General features: G+C 39.5%; 1 protein-coding gene across 9 annotated transcripts in view; it reads right to left on the minus strand.

Annotated features, from left to right (window-relative positions):
• The window catches only part of SRGAP2 (SLIT-ROBO Rho GTPase activating protein 2), a 234,957-nt gene that overhangs the window by 96,833 nt on the left and 117,167 nt on the right, over window positions 1-20,957 (minus strand). For all 9 annotated transcript variants that reach the window (XM_082350167.1, XM_082350165.1, XM_082350166.1 and 6 more), the window contains one exon: window positions 20,063-20,225. In XM_082350167.1, coding sequence (XP_082206293.1) covers window positions 20,063-20,225 — 163 coding nt within the window. The remainder of the gene's footprint in view (window positions 1-20,062; window positions 20,226-20,957) is intronic.

A 20,957-nucleotide genomic window follows, 5' to 3' on the forward strand; every position in this document is an offset into this window, starting at 1 on the left:
TGACTACGGCCTATAGCCCTGGTTTTTATGTTAAGGCAAAGAGAGGATACCAGCTAAGCTAACAAGTGGCAGAAATTTGGGAAAAGGGCCAGTGGAAGCAACCTCTGTGATATGGAGAACAATATCTCAGTTTACCATATTCTATAACCAAACGGTGAGCACATCTGCACTGGAGATTAGAAACGGCTCTGGGTTGAACAAAAGGTATTTGGTCTAAGCCTGTCCAAGAGGAAAAGCAACACCTTGTGAAACTTCATTTAATGAGATCTACAATATATTTAATAAAGTTAGCTACTCTAGTTCTTACAAGAGTAACCCAGTGGTTATATAGAGATAATCCAGAGAAAATGTGATTTTTTTTTCCTATTTCAAAATTTTTCCAGCATTTAAATCTATAGCCCAAAATGTAAGCCCTGCACACTCTGATTCCAAATACAGCTGGAATGTCTCTCCCCCATCTTCTCCATGCCTCCTCCCACTGCCTTAATTCAGGACCCCATCATCTCTTACATCAACTATCAGGATAGTTTTATTATAACTGTTCTTGCTTTTCTAAACTCTCTCACATCCAAACATTTCAGAGTAATCTTTCTAAAAGGCAAATCTGTCCATGGTACTCCCTTGGTAAAACCCATTACTGGGATTGTTTCAGTTAAGAAGCATTTATAGATGCTAATAAGTAGTGGGCAAAGATGAGAAGAAATAGGATATTTACATTGTCTCAAAGATTCTTTTCACAAGTTATTTGAAGTGCAAAGGGAAAGAAAGTAACTTACAGTAAAACAGTCTGGCAGAAACCTACCTTAACCAAGCAATCAGAACGATCACCACTAGTAATGGGAAAAATCAACCGGAAGCGGCTCCTGATAAAATACGCAGTATCACTTCTGTGGTGTTCGTGCCAAAACCCGCTTAATCAGATCTAATCATGAGGAAATAGCAGACGAACCAAAACTGAGGGACATTCAACAAAATAACTGGCCAGCACTCTTCAGAAGTGTCAGTCATGAAAGACAAAGGAAGACAGAGGAAATGTCAGTGATTAGAGGGGACTAGGGAGACAGTAAAACTTAGCACAATGTGTGATCCTGACCTGGCTCCTGAACCAGAAACTGGACATGAGTGGGGCAACTGGTAAAATTTGATTTAGACCAGTACATTAGGTCATAGTATTGGATCAGTGTTAATTTCCTGATTTTGATCATCGTACTGTAGTTATAAGAGATTTTAACATTTTGGTGAAGGGTATACAGGAATTTTTGTACTGGTTTTGCAACTTTTCTCTAAGTCTGAAGTTATTTTCCAAATGAAAAGTTAAAAAAAAAACAAAACCCAAAATAACATTATGAGGCTTCCCCTTTGCTGGCTTCAGACTCTAAGCTCTTTAGTGAGGCATGCAAGGCCGGCCTGATTCTTCCGCCTCATCACTTGCCATCTCCTAAAAGGGTTCTGTGCTCAGCCATCCTCACCCATAGCACCTATAATTCCAGGACACTATTTGCTTGTCTCATCTCCCAGGAATCCCTATTCACCACCACAACCCCCTCCCTCTCCCCCACTAAGACTCAAACAACTTGGTAAGGCAAACCTCAGCTCATGCTTTCCTCCATGAGGAACCCATTATTATACTGTACTATCACAGCTCACTTGTGTATCTGTTTCTCCCACTAGACTCTGCTCTTAGGTCAGGAACCTCGCCATGCCATCTTCCCAATCCCTGGCAAAGGGCCACATAGAGTCAGAACTCAAACACTATTTGTTGTGCAAACATATTGTCTTCACTTAGAACTCTCTAACGGTATACCAAACACTTTCCTAAAAATCCCCACACTTCCTTACAGAATTTCAGGAAGAAATCTTAGAAAGATGACTCCAAACCCTTATTTTAGCAGATTAGAAAACCAAGTCTCAGAAAGATTAAAAAGTGAGGTCACACTGCGAGTCAGTGTGAAAGCTGGGAAAAGACCCTCACCCCCAGATCAGGGTCTTCTTTGATTCGTAAACTACAACAGAGCCCTCTCTCCTCCAAACCAAGAAGATACTGCAGCACGCACGCAGGCAAAAGTGTCTGGGCCTAGCGTGGCGCTTGGGGAAAGCATTTAATAAACACTTGCTGAAACAAACTGAATCACCAGGGAGCAGCACCACAATTCCTTACTTCATTCAGGTTGCACCTGAACAAGATGTGACTGGCTCTCAGGCCTGACCTGCCCAAGACACCTGACTGCATCCTGCAGTCAAGAATGGACAGCTGGAATAGGCTAGTCTTCAGTGTGAAGGACTGGTTTTCTACCTAAGAGGCCTATGATCCAGAGAGAGCAGGAGCCTGGCTTTCCTCCAGGGCTGGTGGGAGGCTGAGGCAGAGACTCTGCATAGCCCCGAGCTATGTGGTATCAGGCCAGAGGCAACACACAAGGATCACATCCTTACATCTAACCTGGGGAGGAAGCCCATCCCTCAGAAATCATCAGATGTCAGAAATCATCTGCTCTGATTACAACACCCTTTTTAATCTTCCTGGCCCAGGAGAGGATATGCACTGATAACTTTAATGATGCCAGCAGGTACAATTAATTTCCATTCCTGCTCTTCATACACTGTTATGTGAAGGGGACTGGAAGGACAAAATTAAACTCCACTGGGGCTTCAGCCTGCAGCTCTAAAACAGACAGACTGCTCAGAACTCAGCACGGAAAACCTCACCCTGTGTTGGACTCACGCTGACCTATGAATGGTTGAAAGACCTGTGTGGCCTTGGGTGCAAGGGTCACTGAAATTAAATCACATTTAAAAGCCCAGGCAGGATTTGATATGAGTCTAATGGACCTAGGAATCAAGCAAGGTTTAAATCCAAATGATAACTGAAATATTTTATGTTGTTTCAAAGAGGAATATCAATTTTATCAGTGTATCCCTAATGTAAAGGGATGTATCCCTAATGTAAAGTTTTTTTATACCTCTATCAAGATTGCTTTCAAATTAAAAACTTGTTAACATCAGCTAGAAAAGAAATCTTGATTTATGTACCATTTCTCTTCCAAAGCAGTTTCATACGCTTTTCCACCGTTATCTTTACACCACCTCCAGGAGCAAGTGGGCAAGAAGGATGCTTTCTCGTTCAGTTTACCGCAGGGCACACAGAAGTCTGGGAAGGTCAGACTCTTCTGTAAGACTCACAAGAACGTAACGCTAGAGTTGGAAGGGACTTTTTAAAAAATTCCCTGTCTCAGGCTTATGCTACTGTACTCCTTCTCACTATTAGCTGAAAGGATAAGTAAAGTGCGTAAAAGCTGAGTGGAGACTTTGTTGAGGACACCACAGTTTCCCAAGATTCCGAAACCCAAATCGAATGACATCTGCTCAGATCCCATTCTTCCCGATCCCTTTAAAGGACCCACCATTGCTTCTTCCTCTTCTCACTTAGGTTCTCGGAACCATGTTATTCTCATTTTCTTTCTGCCCATTTTAATTTGCTCTTCTCTCCTCTTTGCTGGCTCCTCAAAATCCTCTCTCTAGGCCTCAACTGCCCCTTCCTCCGAATTCTCACTCTCATGCCTTCAACTGTCAGTTTTATGCGGTTAATTTCCAAATTTCCCTTCTAGCCTTAACCCTCACTGAACTTTCTCACCTTGCCACGTCTAAAACTGAACTCAGAGAGTGTGGTATTGACCTGGTAGGTTGGTCCCACCTCTGCTACTACCTCACTGGGTGACCTAAGGCAAGTCACTTCTTCCTGACGCTCAGATTCTTCACTAATAATTAAAGGGCTGGACTAGAACCAGTGGCTCTTCCACACACTTTCCCCAGTAAATGGCAACTCTAACTCCCAACTGATCAGGCCAAAATGCTTGGAGTCATCTTTGACTCCTCTTTTCTCCACATACCACATTCAAGCCAGCAGCAAATGCTCCATCTTCAAAATACATCTCAGACTCTGACCACATCTCATGATCTCCACATCCACCACTCTGTTCCACCATCATCTCCTGCCTGAATTATTTATAGGAGCCTCCTTAACTGGTCTCCCTGTTCTGCTCCTGCCTTGCTCCTCCTTCAGTCTTCTCTTGACCCAGCAGCCAGAACAATCCTATTTCAACAAGAGTCAGACTGTATCATTCCTCTGTTCCAAATCCTCGTGTGGCTCTCCACTGGCCTCCAAGGCCCTTCCTGAGGCAGCCTGCCCCACGACCCCCAGCCACATCACCTACCAATCTCTCTCTTGTCTACTGTGCGCAAGGCCGTTTTGCTGTTTCTCTAAGCAGATAAGCACACTCCCATCTCATGGCCTTAGACATGCTGTTTCCTCTGCCTGGAATACTTTCCTCAGAGAGCTGAATAGCGAGATCCCTCATTTCCTCCAAGAATCAGTTCAAATGCCAATTTATCAATGAAGCTTTCCCTGACCACCCTATATAAAACAGCAATGTCCCCAGGACCCCCATCCTCTTTACCCTACTTTATTTTGTCATCATCTAATATATATTGACTGGTTTATTTGTACATTGCCTGTTTCTCAGACTAGAATATAAGCTCCATGCAGGCAAGGGCTTTTTCTGTTTTTGTTATCTGCTGTATTACAGTGCCTACCACAGTGCCTGGAATGTGGGAAGCACACTGTAAACGTTTGTTGAATGACCAAATGAATTTTGATCCTCTCTAGCATTTACCTCCTTCCACATCATATCAGGTCACTCGGTACTACCTACAACTTCTTTGCTATGCCTCTTAATAAATCCCATTCTTTCAGTTTCCATTGCCATTATCCAAGAACTGGGTTCTATTACCCGCTGGATTATTGTAGTGGGCTCCCAAATAGTTTCTTCCACCCTAAACCACACTGAACATTGCCACCAATGCCACTGGAAACCATGGTTTTTCGCTATTTCACTGCCCTACCTAAAATGGTCAATGGCTCTCTTTGACCAGTAGCTTGAACTCCTTGAGTTGGCATTCAAAGCCCTCCACACTCAGGCTCCAACCTCATCCCACATCTTTCCCCTATTGCTGGCCAACAGAAAGTCTCTGCTGCTGTCAGACTGGTCTCATGGGTGGCATCTCTAATGGGGACAAAGAGGCAGGAGAGGAAGTTGGCACCAGGTAATACGGAAATATTCAAAGGATATTTCCAGAAGATAAGACATGGATAGATAATTAAGAATCCTGGCAGCATATAATTAAAAGAACATCAGCCCAATTCTTTCCCCCATATGACGCTTACCTGACTCACCTCTCATGAATCGGTGCCTTTTCCAAACTCCTATAGACAACTAATTATCTGTACCACTCATTAAATTGGTGTCTTAAGTTGTAACCTGCTTCTGGAGTCTATGGCCTGTCTATCCAACTGAAACATAAGAAATCTAAGATCTTGAACCATGTTTTAAGCTTGTTCTGCAGCCCTTTTATAGTGCCAAGTTGAATACCAAGCAATTAAAGACAATCAAATAACATTTATTAAACTGAACTGAATGAACTGGTAGTGGTACTTGTGCTCCTGGATTTCAATAAAGCAGGGCTCTTTCTCTCTCTTTTTAAAGTGTCTCTGAAAGAAGAATCAGGTGGGCTCTGCAGTTTTCCTGCCTGAGAACTCAAGGACCCAGAAAGGCCACTGACTCACAGAGCTGCAAGAAGAGAAGTTTTTTCTACTCTCCACCCTCGAAATGAATAGCAAAAGGAAAACAAGGTCATGGGAAGAGGCAGGGCAGGAAAGGATGCGATGCTTATGTGGGCAGAAGGATTGGATTATCTTGGCTTTGGAGAAGAGACGATTAAAGCTACAGACGGGATCTCCCAGTTTGCCTTCTGTATTTCCTCGCTACCCTATATGATAACACAATGCTAAAAAAGATTAGCTTGGAGAGGCAAGGACCACCCTAGCAGGGAGAAGGCACGAGGGCCACACTCTTCTACGTGAACATAACCAAAGCTCTGCAGAGCACTTTCTTTCTTTCTTAACTTTATTGAGGAATAATTAACAAACATAACTATATATTTAAAGTATACAATATGATGATTTGATATACATATACATTGTAGAATGATTACCAAGATCAAGATAATTAGCATGTCTATCACCTCACACAGTTAACTCTTTGTGTGTGTGTGGTGAGAATGCTTAAGATCTACTCTCAGCAACTTTCAAGTACACATACTGTATTATTAACTGTATGCTGTACATTAGATCCTCAGAACTTATTCTTATAACTGAAAATTTGTGCACTTTAACCTACATCACCCCATTTCTCTCTCAGCCCCCGGTGACCACCATTCTACTCTCTGTTTCTATGAAATTGGCTTTTTTAAAAAGATTCCATATATAAGTGATACCATACAGTATTTGCCTTTATCTGCCTGGCTTATTTCACTTAGCATAATGCCCTCCCATTTATCCATGTTGTCACAAATGGCAGGATTTCCTTCTTTGTATGGTTGAATAATATTCTATTGTGTATATATATATATATATATATACACCACATTTTCTTTATCCATTCATCTGTCAAAGGACATGTAGGTTGTTTCATATCTTGGCTATTGTGAATAATGCTGCCATGAACATGGGAGTGCAGATACCTTTTCGGGTACTGATTTTAATTCCTTTGGATTTGATTTCAATTTGATTTCGGATACTGATTTCAATTCCTTCAGGAGTGGAATTGCTGGATCATAAGGTAGTTCAATTTTTAATTTTTTGAGGAAGTGCCATACTCTTTTCCATAATGCCTGTATACCAATTCACATTCCCACCAACAGTGTATAGGGGTTCCCTGTTCTCCATATCCTCATCAACATTTTTTATCTCTTGGCATTTTGATAATTGCAGAGCACTTTCTTCCCAGGTTTTACTGATTCCTGTGACATTCTGGGAAGGAAAAGTGAGAGTATGAGTAATATTCTCCAGTGTAAAGATGAGAAAACTGAAACCTACCGTAGTGAAAGAACTCCACTGAGCCAGCCAGGGCTCAGGTCAGCCAAAGGTCTGAGGTCTAGACTCCCAGCTGAACTTGGAGACAATGAGGAAGATAGAAGAGGAAGAAGAGGGGAAACCCTCTCTCCTTGCCTTATATCAAGTGGAAGTAGGGTACTTCCAAATGAAAGCACAGGTCACCCAACGTTCCTAAAAACAAGTGACTTCCAAGAAGATACCAATGAGATTGTGGATTGCTCCTGGTCGTACCAGAACATGTTCCAGCAGACAGTCAAGACAGCATAGCCAAAGAACCGTAAAGAATGTAGGAATGAACTGTGGGATAACTAGCATATAGAATGCTGTCTAATCATTAAAAACAATGTTTTTAAAGAGAATGCAATGACATGGGGAAAATGTTCACTTAAAATGGTAAATGAAATAAATTGCACAAAACTTAATGTATAATATAATCTTAATTTTCTAAAGAAAAATGTGCATAGAAAAAAAGATTGGAAGGAAATACACCAAAATGTTAATACTAATTCTAAGTAATAATTATTTTCTTTTTTTTGTTTTGTTTGGGTTTTTTTTGTTTTCCCCACAATGTCTTGGAAGAATATGTATTACTTTTACTACTGGAAAAAAGAAACTAAGCTAAAGGGTTTTTTGTTTGCTTCCAAATCAAAGGAAACAGAAAATAAAGACAGAAAATGTTGCTTCTCAGTCTTGTCCCTGGGCCTTAACAATAACTACTTAGCTCAACGAGAGGATGATTCCGAGAGCTCTTGAGACATGAGGAAGTTCCTATGGACTCTCAAAGACAAGAATTAGTGCAGACAATTAAAATTAGCTGATAACTGAAAATTTCATGTTGGGTAAATACTAGGAAAAGCTGGACAGAGACCCAAATGATTTGCGGGGCACAGAGTCAAAGAAGGAAAGACAAAAAAACAGAAAGGCTAAGAGCTGGGCAGGATCAGGTAGAAAAACCATAAGATCAGAAAAAGTCCAGTGCCTTAAGGAAAGAAGAAGAGAATGGAAAAACTGAAGATGTTATCTCAAAAGAAGGAGAATTTAATTTTTTTTCACATTTTTTTTTAAACATCTTTATTGAAGTATAATTGCTTTACAATGGTGTGTTAGTTTCTGCTTTATAACAAAGTGAATCAGCTATACATATACATATGTTCCCATATCTCTTCCCTCTTGCATCTCCCTCCCTCCCACCCTCCCCATCCCACCCCTCTAGGTAGTCACAAAGCACCTGAGCTGATCTCCCTGTGCTATGCGGCTGCTTCCCACTAGCTATCTATTTTACATTTGGTAGGTTTTTTTCACATTTTAATTAAAAATCATGCTCGGGCAAGCAGGGAGAAATTCAAAGGAAAACTCCTGACAAAGACAAATAGGAGAATCCAAAGAAGCCAGTCCTGCGAGAAGGGAGGCAGAAATCAAAGCTGTCTACTCTCTCTGGACAAGCTGGGCAAGAAGCTGAATCACAGCAGCACAAGGGAAGTCCTGGCCTGGCAGAGCACCTAAATGCATTACTGCAGAATGCACAAGTCATTAATTCCTTGCAGAAGCACTGGCCCTTTAGCTTCCCAATATGGTGACTACCACCTTTCTAAATGTGAGGGAGCAGAGCACAGTGATGTGAAGAGATGACGCGGGGGAAGGGGGCCATCTAGCTACAAGTCCCAATTCTGCTACCAACCAGCTGTACAACCTTGAGTCAACTGCTTAACCCCTCTGCCCATGTTCTTATCTATAAATGGAGATGATAAAGCCAGTCCCCATCATAAAGGGCTGTTGTGATGATTAAATAGGTTAATACATGTAAAGTACGTAGCATAGTCCCTAGCATGGTTAGCACTCATTTAGTATTAGTTACAATTATTATTTTTATTATTGCTGTGAATCTTATAATAAACAATTGATACCTAGTCAGCTTTCACACCATTATTGTAGTTTCTCCTGGGAGTAATATGTTTTTACAAACTACTGTCTCTTTTCACGGTGCCTGATGAGTTGTATTAATAATCTTCTTTTCTCAGAGAGGCATCTTACAGTCAAGTATAAGAAGTACAGAGATGGTAAAAAGTAACTTGTCTAGAATTATCAATTGATGTTAAAAATATCAGATGAACAACTGAATTGGCACCCAAAATTTGTATGATAGCACCATACATAATACAATACAATAGGCTTTTTTATCATGTGAGAAAAAAATGTAACTGTAAAATAAAGGGTTCAGACTGTCACCACCCTAATCTGGAGGGTCAATATTGGCATCATTATTGGTGGGTTTATTTCCTGATGTGATGCAACATGAAGTATCCAGTGTCTCCTATTCTGTATTCTAGTCGAAAATATATAACATGAATAGATTTGGCCTTTAGAACCACCCTCTATTTACAGGAAAGACAGGATACAGGAAGACGTTAAACAGCAAAACAAGGAATCTAGTAGACAAATCTAGAAGGAGGGAAAATCTGTAGGACAACTGGCCTCATCTGTGCAACAAATCAGTGTCATGGAAAAGGAACAGTGCTAGATTAAAGGAGACTTAAGGGACATAAAACCAGGGTATATTAGATACTAGATTGGAAAAACCAGTTGTCAAGGACATTTTTAGGACAATTAGGGAAATGTTTACATGGCCTGGGTATTAGATGAGATGAAAGTTTACTGAAATGGAAAAGTGGAAATCTTGACTAAAATAACAGATTATAAAATAGCATATGTAATATAATCTGGTTTTTTATTATCATATTTTTGCTTCTTATATTTTCTAATTTCTACAATGCACATGTGCTACAAAATTTTAAAAGGTTATTCAAAAGAATAGAAAGCCAGGGGGAGGAGAGAGGAAAAAAGAGAAGGGGCGAAGAAGAGGTAGAGAAAAGGGAGAGGGAGACAAGGGGAGAGGAAGAGGGAAGCAGGGAGAGAGAAAAGCAGGTTTTGAATTCATTATCCTTAAAGCTCAGACTGTGACCTTGTTCAACAATCTGATTTGGCAATAACTATGTTTTAAGGATACCATCTATGAACCCTGAAACACGGGTGGCAGGGTGATGCCGTAGAAAGAGCCTGGGAGTTCAAATTCCAATGTCACCTCTTCTTGGTCTTACAAAAGAGTATTTTACCAATACAAGCTTTAATTTTTTTCAGCTATACAGTGGGAAGAAGAATAACCTTCTAATATAATGTTTATAGCAGGCTCAAACTGGAAACTTATCCAAATGTCATCAACAGTAGAATGAATAAAACTGAAAGTCTCATGTCCCAGGAACATCCTCCTCATCCCCAGGCAAACTGGGACTGCCATCCTAGCTGCTGCCCACTATAGGGGAGATGGAATTTGGAGTTCAAAGCCTGCCAAGTTAGAGGGCTTGATAAGCATCCTGGGCTTTCCATGGAAACCCCAGAAAGGTCATACCTTATGTGTATAGAATATGTTCCAGGACTAAGTACAAAACCAAAATAGACCCATTTTAACAAAGCATAAAACCAGTTCTCCACAAGCTCAAGGTGATCAACCAGTATTTTAACTGCCTACTAGAACAAAACTTAACACTCTTCAGAGGAAGATAAACACATATAGAGTCTCAATAATGACATCTACAATCTCTAATATGTCATAAAAAGTTAGTAGATGTGAAAAAATAAAGAAATGTGACCCATGGTCAAGAGAAAAATCAATAAATAGAAACAGAACCACGGATGATGTAGATGTTGAAATCAGCAGACAAGAATTTTAAAATAATTGCCAAATATGTTTTAAAAATAATGGCTGAAGAGAAGGGAAATTTCAGGAGTTATATGGAAACTGTAAAAAAAAAAGATGGAAATCATAAAGCTAAAAAATATAAAATCTGAAATAAAAAATTAATTGGATGCTATTAATAGCAGATTGGATACAACAAATGAGGATTGGTAAACTTTAGAAATCATCTAAACTGAAGCACACAGGGGAAAAAAAGAGCTCGCCTCAGTGACCTGTGGGACTGTATCAAGCAGTCTAACAAATGTGCAATTGGAAACAAAGCAAGAAGTGAGAACAGGACAGAAAAAATATTTGCCATAATTTTTCCCAAATGAGGAAAAACCACTATCCATGGATCCTCACTATTTAGATATTGTACTTATCCAAGCCAAATTTAAAAAAAAATGAACATCACACTTAGACTCATTATAGTCAAACTGCTGAAAATCAAAGATAAAGAAAAAATATTAAAAGCAGCCCCCCAAGTCCCCAAAACATTACATCCAGGGGAATAACAATAAGAATCATAGCTGACTTCTCATAAGAAACAGTGAAAACCAGGGAAGAAAAAAATGCCATATTTAAATTGTTGAAAGAATATTATGTAACTCCATTTATATAATTTTTTTTTTTTCAAAATCAGCAAATACTTATACTGTTAGAAGTCAGGATAGTGGCTTTTAGGGGATAACGAATGGAAGGGGGCGAAAGAGGGGACTTGTGGGATACTGGTAACATTCTTTTCTTTATCTGGGTGATAATTACATACTTGTTTCCATTTGTAAAAATACATTGAACTTTACAATATGTGCACTCTCTCTAACTACCTTACACTTATGTAAAAAGTTAAGGGAAAAAAAACTTTGCAAAATACATGAAAAGACTAGAGAAAATACAGTTATTTTCTATTACAGTATATAATATTTATAGTAAGCATTTGAGGAAAGCTTGTTACTTATTAGTATTATTATTATCATCCTCCCACCAAAAGTTTTGGGAGATTTAAATGGACTAAAAAGTGGACTGAAAAGCCCTAAGCTCAATGGGGGCAAATCTTACTCCTCAATTTGATTTTAAGTGCTTTTTAGCACCTAGCATAATGCTGTATATATAGTTCAATTGAAAATGATGTTTTATTTTGTATATATAGTTTTCACTAAAATACTTATTGACTACATGATTTTCTAGTTTAGGGTAGTATTCAAATAGGTACAAGGTTGCATGTGGACACTTGTTTTCTGTCCACTGCACCTCTCTTTTCCATACTCCATATTTTAAAATTGTTCTTCTGATACTCTTAATCATCTTAAATCATCTTGATTTATAAAGATCGAAGTACCATTACACCTTTGAATGTTCTGAATATAGCACCTTGTGCTCTTTCAGAAAAGGCAGATAGATACCTGAGGACTGAAACACCAAAGAGGCAAACGTATAAACTAACCTAAGCCAAAGACAGCAGGCATCTTTGATGCACACATTCCCTCTTAGCTGAATCTTCCTAAGTCCAAAAAAAGCCTGGACCACCCAGAGAGAAGCCCCAAGGGGCAGGATACAGATGCTGCTGACCTAGTGTCACAGAAACCAAAGCTAAAACACCACAAACAGCACTAGCTGCAAAGCTCCCCTCAGTGTTGGATTTGGCGGCAAACCTGACGCCCCTTATCAGCAGAGATGCCTTTGAAGTAGCTGGCAGCCTTCCATCCCCTACTCAAATAAGCTCAGCTTCACATCCTATTCTTTTTTCCAAAGGGGATCTCTCCATCAGATATGAGAGAATAAAGCTCAATTAACTGGAACAGAGTTTTGCTACCAACAAAATAAATTAGGCAACTGGAACAGCTGTCTGTAAAGCACCACACAACACTGTTAGTGACCATGTTATAACATGGAGGAAATTCAATCAATATCAGATACTGAGATCCATGGGGGAGGGGGCGTAGGGTAGACTGGAGAAGAGATGAAGGGATAAATCAATCATCTACTCTTTCTCCCAGAGATATCACCAAGTTAAACCCGTTCTCAAGAGGGCAGAACATAGACTTTGGAAATCCATTCTCTCTCCATTGATTCAATCTACGGTACCTACCAGGGACATTCAACTCTACCAGCATCGTGGGTCATTTCGTCTCCTTTTCTCAGTTATGACAACACCACCATAGAACATGCCTCCTTGCAGAATCATCATCCTCTCCCCTCACATATGCCAAACAGCTGGACTCAACGACTCCATAGGAAATCCTATCCAAAGGGGATAAATGGGTAGGTAGGCAACAAGTACTGCTTTTAGTTTCAAATCGCCTTTATTCTCTTTTACTGCCAGAGCCATTTCCTTGGTGCCAAAGGAAATCTGACTGGTCATGTCAATTCTCTTGTGACTGATCTCCTGGGAAAAGGACATTAACATCTCAGGGCCCTGCAGAAAGCTATTAATTGAACCTCTTATGTTTCTTCCTCATCACCCTTCTTGCATTTCTTAATTCTTGAAGTGTGAACTATTTACCTGATGCCAGATTCACCCTCTGTCACCCTCCAAGAATAAAGCAGGGAAACTATAATGGGTTGCCTTGACAAGCTGACCTAGATGCTTCAACACTGTCTGTAGCAGGGGAAAACATGGCTCACAGACAGACAGATGGGATCTTATGGCTTCAGATGTACCGCGGTGCTCTCGGGTTTCCCCAAGATGGAAACCAGAGTATCTACAGCAGTGATTCTCAACCCCGACTATATGAAAGAATCAGCTGGGCCCTATCCCAGAGAACATGATTCAATTGCCCTGAGGTGGGGCCTTGGCATGGTGTTTTTTTAATTATCTTTTAAATCAACTTTATTGAGGCATAATTTACATACAATAAAATGTATACATTTTGCGTATGTACTATGATACATTTTGACAAATGCACACACTTATGTAACCACCACCATAATGAACACTGTATGACATTTCCATAACCCCCAGTTCCCTTGTGTCCCTTGGCAGTCAACCTCCATCCCCAACTCTGGCCCCCAGGGCAATCACTAATTTACTTTCTATCACTATAGATTAGAGTTATCTTTTATAAAATTTCATAGAAATGGAATCATACAGAATGTACTCATTGTGTCTGGCTTCTTTTTATCAGTATAATGTTTTGTGAATTCATCTACATTATTGTATCCATCAGCATTTCATTTCTTTCTATTGCTGAGTAGTAGTCATATATGGATGTAACACAATATGATTTTCCACAATATGCTTATCTATCTGTTGATGGATATTTGGGTTGTTCCCAGTTTTGGCTATTATAAATAAATAGCCAAAACTAACTACCATTAGTTTCCTATGGTAGCCATAACAAAGTTTTGCAAATTTGGTGGCTTGAAACAACACACATTTATTCTCTTATAGTTTTGGAGGTCAGAAGTCCAAAACCAAGATATCAGCAGGGCTGAGTTCCATTAGAAGCCTCTCAGGGAGAATCTGTTTCCTTGCCTTTCCTAGCATCTAGAGCTGCATTCCTTGGCTCCATCTTCAAAGCCAGTGGCCTAGCATCTTCTCTCTGTGACTTTGCTTCCCTCTGCTTCTCTCACATGGCTGGCCTTCTCTTTTGTCTGTAATCTCCCTCCACCTTCCTTTTACAAGGACACTAGTAACTGCATTTAGGGCCCACTTAGGTAACGAAGCATAAAATCCCCATCCTAAGATCCTCAAATTCATCAAATGTATAAAGACTTATGGATAAAGTAAACATTCACAGGTTGTAGGGATTAGGACAGGGACATCTTTGGGGTGGGACCATTATTCAGCCTACAACAAAAGCTATTATGAATATTCAGGTACAAGTCTTTGTGTAGATATATACTTTTATTTCTCTTGGATAAATACCTAGATGTGGAACTGATGGGTCATGTGGTAAGTACATATTTAACTTCATAAGAAACTGCCAAACTATTTTCCAAAGCGGTTGTCCCATTTTACATTTTCACCAGCAACATATGAGAATTCCATCCATCCGAACAGTTGGTATTGTCAGTCTTTATGATTTTAGCCATTCTAGTGAGTATGTAGCATATCTCCGTATAGTTTTAATTTGCATTTTCCTGATGATTAATGATATTGAGCATCTTTTCATGAGCTTATTGGCCATTTATATATATCTTCTTTAGTGATGTGTCTATTAAAACCTTTTGCCTATTTAAAAAAATTTGGGTATTCTGTCACCTTATTATTGAGTTCTATATATTGCAAATATATTCTCCCAGTCTGTGGCTTATCTTTCATCTTCTTAACAATGTCTTTCCAAGAGCAAAAGTCCAAGAATTGATGAAGTCCATTTTACCTTTTATTTTTCTTTTATAGTTCATGCTTTTTATATCCTAAGAAATCTTTGTCTCTTCAAGGTCACAAAGATTTTTTTTTTAAGAACTTCCCAAGTGACTCTCTTGCAAAGAAGAAGTTGAGAACTACTGGTCTATTGGGAATCTGACCTAGCTTTCTCAATTTAACCTGACTTTCTGCCATAGAACCTTAGGGTAATAAAAGTAAAACAGGAGTACAGTTACCTGAAATACCATAAAAAGAAGAATGCAATTCAGAGTCTTAGGACTGTCTGAATTGACTGGTTTCCAAGCCTAAGTGTGAGCAGCTGTTAAGGGCTAGAAACAGTGACTTGAAAAGCCAGGTTGGAGGTACTTTTAGGGTATCCCAGCCAAGTGAAAGGAGGAGGAGAGGACAGGATTGTCTTCTCCCCAGTGGGAAAAAGCACACCCAAGTTTATTTCAATTTAAACTGAGAAAGTGAGAAAAATGACTTCTATTCTTGGTGGGATCCTTTAGAACATGCCTCTCAACAGAGAAGAGATGGAGCTGGGCGTCAGAGTTGGCAGTATTTGGCCCCCATTTTTGAAGTCACCACATTAAACAAATGAAGGTGGCAGCAATAATATTTCCCCAGACCTTGGTTCCAACAGGGGTTAGACAGACTGAGCTTTCATTGCATGAAAGGAGATGTCAGGAGCACCAAACGGGCACAATTTTCCCTGGAGTCCTAGACAAAGTGGGCCTGTTTCTAAGCTGTGGACAGGAGGTTACTTTCTCTAGATGTTATATTTAGCTAAAGGAGTCTCTACCAGGGCTTCATGCAACGTGTAAAATATGTCCCAGCAGACATAACCACAAACTAGAGGGCCAACAGGGAGCATCCCTTAAGAGGGTTCAGTAGCATAGAAGGGCCAATTGTGCAGCCACCCTGACATCCCCAAATTAGCTGAGTTAGCTGTGAGCCAGATTTTTGGTCAGTTCTCATATTTAATGAGTCTTTGTTTCCCTCTTACTAGAGATTCTGCCCCTGGGGAGAAAAACACGCTGCCCTATTTCATTCTCAACTTCCAGCTGCTTGCCCAGACACCAGGTAGGAGAAACAACCCAATGTTGATGTTTAACACCTCCAGACCCTTTGAAGAGTTGTGTGCTAAAGAAAAGATTAGGTTAATTCTGTAACTAAGTGAAATATCTGAATTCAATGAAAAAGAGCAAGAAAATCCAGAGTACTCTCTACTCTGCATACAACACCTAGAGAGGCCTAATAGAACACGTAGGTGGAAAACCTTGGGTTCTAGAGCCAGATGACTGTATTTAAATATACTAGTCTCACTTCTTTTTTTGCTTAATCTCTCTAAGCCTCAGTTTCTTCCTCCATAAAATAAGGATAATACTAATAACCACCTTCTAGAAGTATTGTAAGGATTGAATAAGATAATGCATACAAAGTGCCTAACATATTACCTGGCACATAAGGGTTCAAAAAAATTTTGGTTTTGATGATTACAGCCTTTGCCAAAGGATCATTAAGTTTTATAGATTAAAAAAAAAATTTTTTTAAGGAAGAAAACCCATGACTTTTGCCAGTGACAAGCAGATTCAAATTCACTAAAACGCAGGTAAATTTTCACAGGTGTCCATAGCTGAACCAGAAATAAAGATATCTTTTCTGAAGCCTGTGTCTCCAGAGAAATGTGGGTTTTCCTTTTGCTACTGGAACCAAATTTACAGGTAAAGTAAGAGGTATATTTATTTTATATATTTGGATTTCAGTGTGGTGTCTCTTGGTTGCTGGACAACCAAGAATAGACATATCTATCTATTCATAGATAATAGAATCTGAAACAATGCTTCATTCTTTAAGAAATGTGGTCTTCCATTGCTTAAGCTAGCCCCCTCTCCATACGCAGACCCACTTTTGTTCACTCTTATCTTGGGGACTGTAGCTTACCTATCACAATTTAACAAAGGTCATCCAACAACTGGAAGGAAGCCCTCAGTGTAGGATGCCTTTGTCATCACACAATTACAGTGTATTCGATTTCTAAGGCAGCATGGAGGTCGTGTAGTCCAAACACTTTTCCTTAAACTTGAGGGGACTGAGGCATAAAAAAGAGAAGTAATTGTCCAGAGTTCCAGAGTTACTGGCAAAGCTGAGCAGAAGGGAAAGGGTCCCTTAGAGAAGGGCTCTGCTCTAATAGCATAAAGTAAGCCCCAGAAAGCTTCACATAACTTCCAGGGTGACCACGGACATTCCTCAGTTCTCTTACCCAATTATTATAGCTCAACCAGTGGGATTCTAATTCTTCATGTGCAACATACTCTAAACAAAAGAGACTGAAAATTTGAGGTATGGAGAGAAAATGCTTCTTTGTCCATTACTAGAAAGCAGAGAGCCTCTCACCCAGCCAAAAAGAATTAATCTATTCTTACAATCAGCCAAGTCAGCTTCTACCTTAGAGTTCTCTGCGTACATTGGACGCCAGGGGAGAGAAAAAAGAGGTTATTCACCCTGTGGGATAGTAAACATTGGCTATTTGACAATCCTACGGATATCTCTAATCAACTATAATTTAGCTGATGAAACGTTATAATGATCAAGAGAAAATCCTATGATCTGCAACAACATACAACCATATGAACAAATCTCACAAATACAATAATGAATGAGAGAAACCAGACACAAAAGAGTACACACTGCATGATTCTATTTATATAAAGTATGAAACCAAGAAAAACTAATCTCTGCTGTGGACAGTCAGGACTGATGTTGTCCTTGGGTGTTGGGACCACCCCTCCCAACCCCCCAGTGACTAGAAGGGAGCATGAGGGGACTTCTGGGGGTACTGAAATATTCTGTTTCTTGATCTGGGAGATGGTTACCAGGTGTGTTCAGTTTGTAAAAATGCATTTAGCTGTAAGCCTATGATACATGCACTTTTCTTCAATGAAATGTAATATATAAACAGTCCTGTGATTAATTAGAAATTCTTCCTTACACCCTCAGCATAGAAATGCATGGCTTAAGGAGGTCAATGCTTAGACCACAGCTAGGAATATCATTCATGAGTGGATAGGGATATACACCATGTCTTATATACATGCCGTGCACTTAGGCTTTTTGTGAAATGTGAATGGCATTTGAGGAACCAGGAACATGTCTTTGATAGCTGGCTGCCTTTGGCATAAACATCTCTGAGGTCTGGAGGGGTTATAAGACTCTCTCTGCTTGGTTCTTCTCTAACTTTCTGAAGCTGGGAGAAAAGGGAGCTGAGAGATTGGGTGAAGTCTACATAGCTGAAAATGTCTCATAAAAGTTTTTCTCAGATGAACAGAGAAAATGGAGGAGGGAACTATCCATCAACTCCTTTTCTTCTCAAGATAGTCTAAGTGGCTGTCAAGATCATAGAGAAGTGGTATCTGATCGCTGTCAAGGTTCCACCTAAATAGGTTTAAAAATATGTTTTTTAAAAATAAAGATTGTATATATTTCAGGTGTACAACAAGATGATTTGATATACATATACACAGTGAAATGATTCCTACAGTCAAGATAATTAATATATCATCTCCTCACATAGTTACTTTTTTTTGTGTGTGTGAAAACAGCCCCTGAAATCTACTCTCTTAGCATAGTTCCAGTATTCAATACAGTATTATTAACTATAGTCATTAATTTTAGTCACATACAACATCACCAAGTGTTGCAGAATGATTCAAGTTAATGACAAGCAAGCTAGAGCAGATGCTGGGAAGCATGAGGAGACGGTGAAAAGTACCCTTGCCCCTAAACCAAGTATGGCCCCAACCAGAGCACAGCCGGGCCACTAAAAATAGCTAATGAGCTCTGCAAGGAGTTATCTTTCTCTTCCTTCTTTTCATTCTGAGATGATTGTACCCTTAATATCCTGTCTGTAAGACACAGGGAAAGCCCCTTCACAGATGCAATTATGTAGATGGACGATTCTAAAACAGTTCTTTTTTCATGCTGGTATAAACAGAAGAAGTTGGGTTCTAATTCCAGACCTACTGAGATCTGTATACTTCCTAATGTTAAGAATTAGAAAACTGACCAAGAACTAAGGCTACTATCGACCACAGTTCTGTTTACTGAAGTCCATTCTCTCCCAGCCTCAAATTTTAACGCTGGATTTTGTCAACTGGGAACCAGTGAATTCCCTATATATGAAACCAATGATAGCCCTCTATATATCCTCTTTTTACATATCACTTGTGGGAAGATTATTCACCTTCTAAAAAGTCTTCTGGGGATGTCAGAGCTTGAATGTTGGACATGGTATATCATGTACAATGGTTGGGGCTTTTGCCACCATTTGTAACCAAAAGTCATGAATAAATGACTCCATTAAGAGCTCAGGTTGAGAGAGCTTAGAAAAGAGCTTCTTGGGCTTCCAAAAGGCTAGTTCCACTACTGACAGGTAAGGTGAATTTGGTATAAATTTCTTAAGATTATCACAATAAATTCTGAGTTTTTCTTTAGTCAAATTTTTCGACATACACCCAAGGAATTGTGACAAACAACTGAGCTTCAGAAAGCATTCAGGGATGGGTTTGAATTCCACCTGGGGTACCAAAAAAAAAAAAAAAAAAAAAAGGAACAAAGCATTCAGGGACCCAAAGACAAAGATACGTCATGATAAGAATAACCAAACTCATGAGTTCACCTTGGCCAAGATGAGAACTTGGAAAGAGAACTAAACCAAAAACATAAACATACATGGATTTGCTAAATGAACTAGAAGAAGAAATCATGAAATGACACAGAAGGTTTCCGCATCTCAACAGCTTCACAAACCACTTAGGAAATCAACCAAACACAGTCATTATTAATATACGCAAATTATGAATTATGCTGCCAGTCCTGGGGTTGTACCTTGCAAATGGCTACTTTCTCAGGGCTACTATACATTCAACTCAGAAAAGAAGAAAAAAAGCCAATTCAATATTTTTTCTCCATAAGTACATGGCAGGGCAAGACCCATGGAAAGCCTTTTAAGTGGGCCAATAAGATATTCTTTCTCTTATTTACAAGACTGTGTCTGTGACTAGAAATAGCTATTTACCTTTTTAAAGAGTCTTCCTGAGTCCTCGCTGACTTGGACAAATCGAGGAATGATATTATTCAGGTAGATGTCACTCAGGGTGGTGTGGTCCCTGCTCTCCCGCTTCACCTGGTTTAAGAGGAGATTCCAGCAGTTGACTGGAGAGAGAACATTTTGATCCTTCCTGTGAGAAACAGCAAGAAAGAAAAAAAATCAGTGTTGGTAAGCAGGCAGGGCCAACATCTATGACTACAGTCCATGTCACAAAATCACAGCAATCAGAGCCAAACCAGAAATAAAGATGTCTTTCCTGAAGTTGCAACTCTAGTTTTCTCTTTTTCTAAAAACTCAGTGGAGGAAAAAGGGAGAAAATAAGAATAATGAAAAGGAGAAGGAGGAGAGAGGAAGAGGGAAAGAGGAGAAGAAGAAGCAGGTTTATCTGTTGAGCATCTATTATGTTCTAGAAACTTGGTAAAATCTTTATATGCATTATCCCATCTAAGCTCCATCATTTTGTTGTCAGAAAAGAACTACCATTATCTCCATTTTACTGATTAAAAAAAAACACTCAGAGAGGTTGTCACTTGCCCACAGCTAGTAAGGAGTCACAGAGACAGTAAAAGGGAGTCAGGGACCAGAACCATAGTTCTGTGCTGACTAGAATGATTCTAGGAGGTCTGACTCCAAATTCCATGACCTCAACCACTAAATCATTTGGTTTGTGTCTAGAATTAGAGGGAAAAGTTAGTCTCTAGGCAAAAATCTACACTACAGACTAAATAAATCCCCACACATTCATCTCTCGTAGGATTCAATGAAGACAACTGTGGATGCATTTGCCATAAAAAAGTCACTGAAAACTCTTCAGTCCTACAGAACACATCTACAGAGGTTTGATTTCATTGATTGAGCCATT

The sequence above is a fragment of the Balaenoptera borealis genome, assembly GCF_965194805.1.
Source record: "Balaenoptera borealis genome assembly, chromosome: 1".
NCBI classification, from domain to species: domain Eukaryota; kingdom Metazoa; phylum Chordata; class Mammalia; order Artiodactyla; family Balaenopteridae; genus Balaenoptera; species Balaenoptera borealis.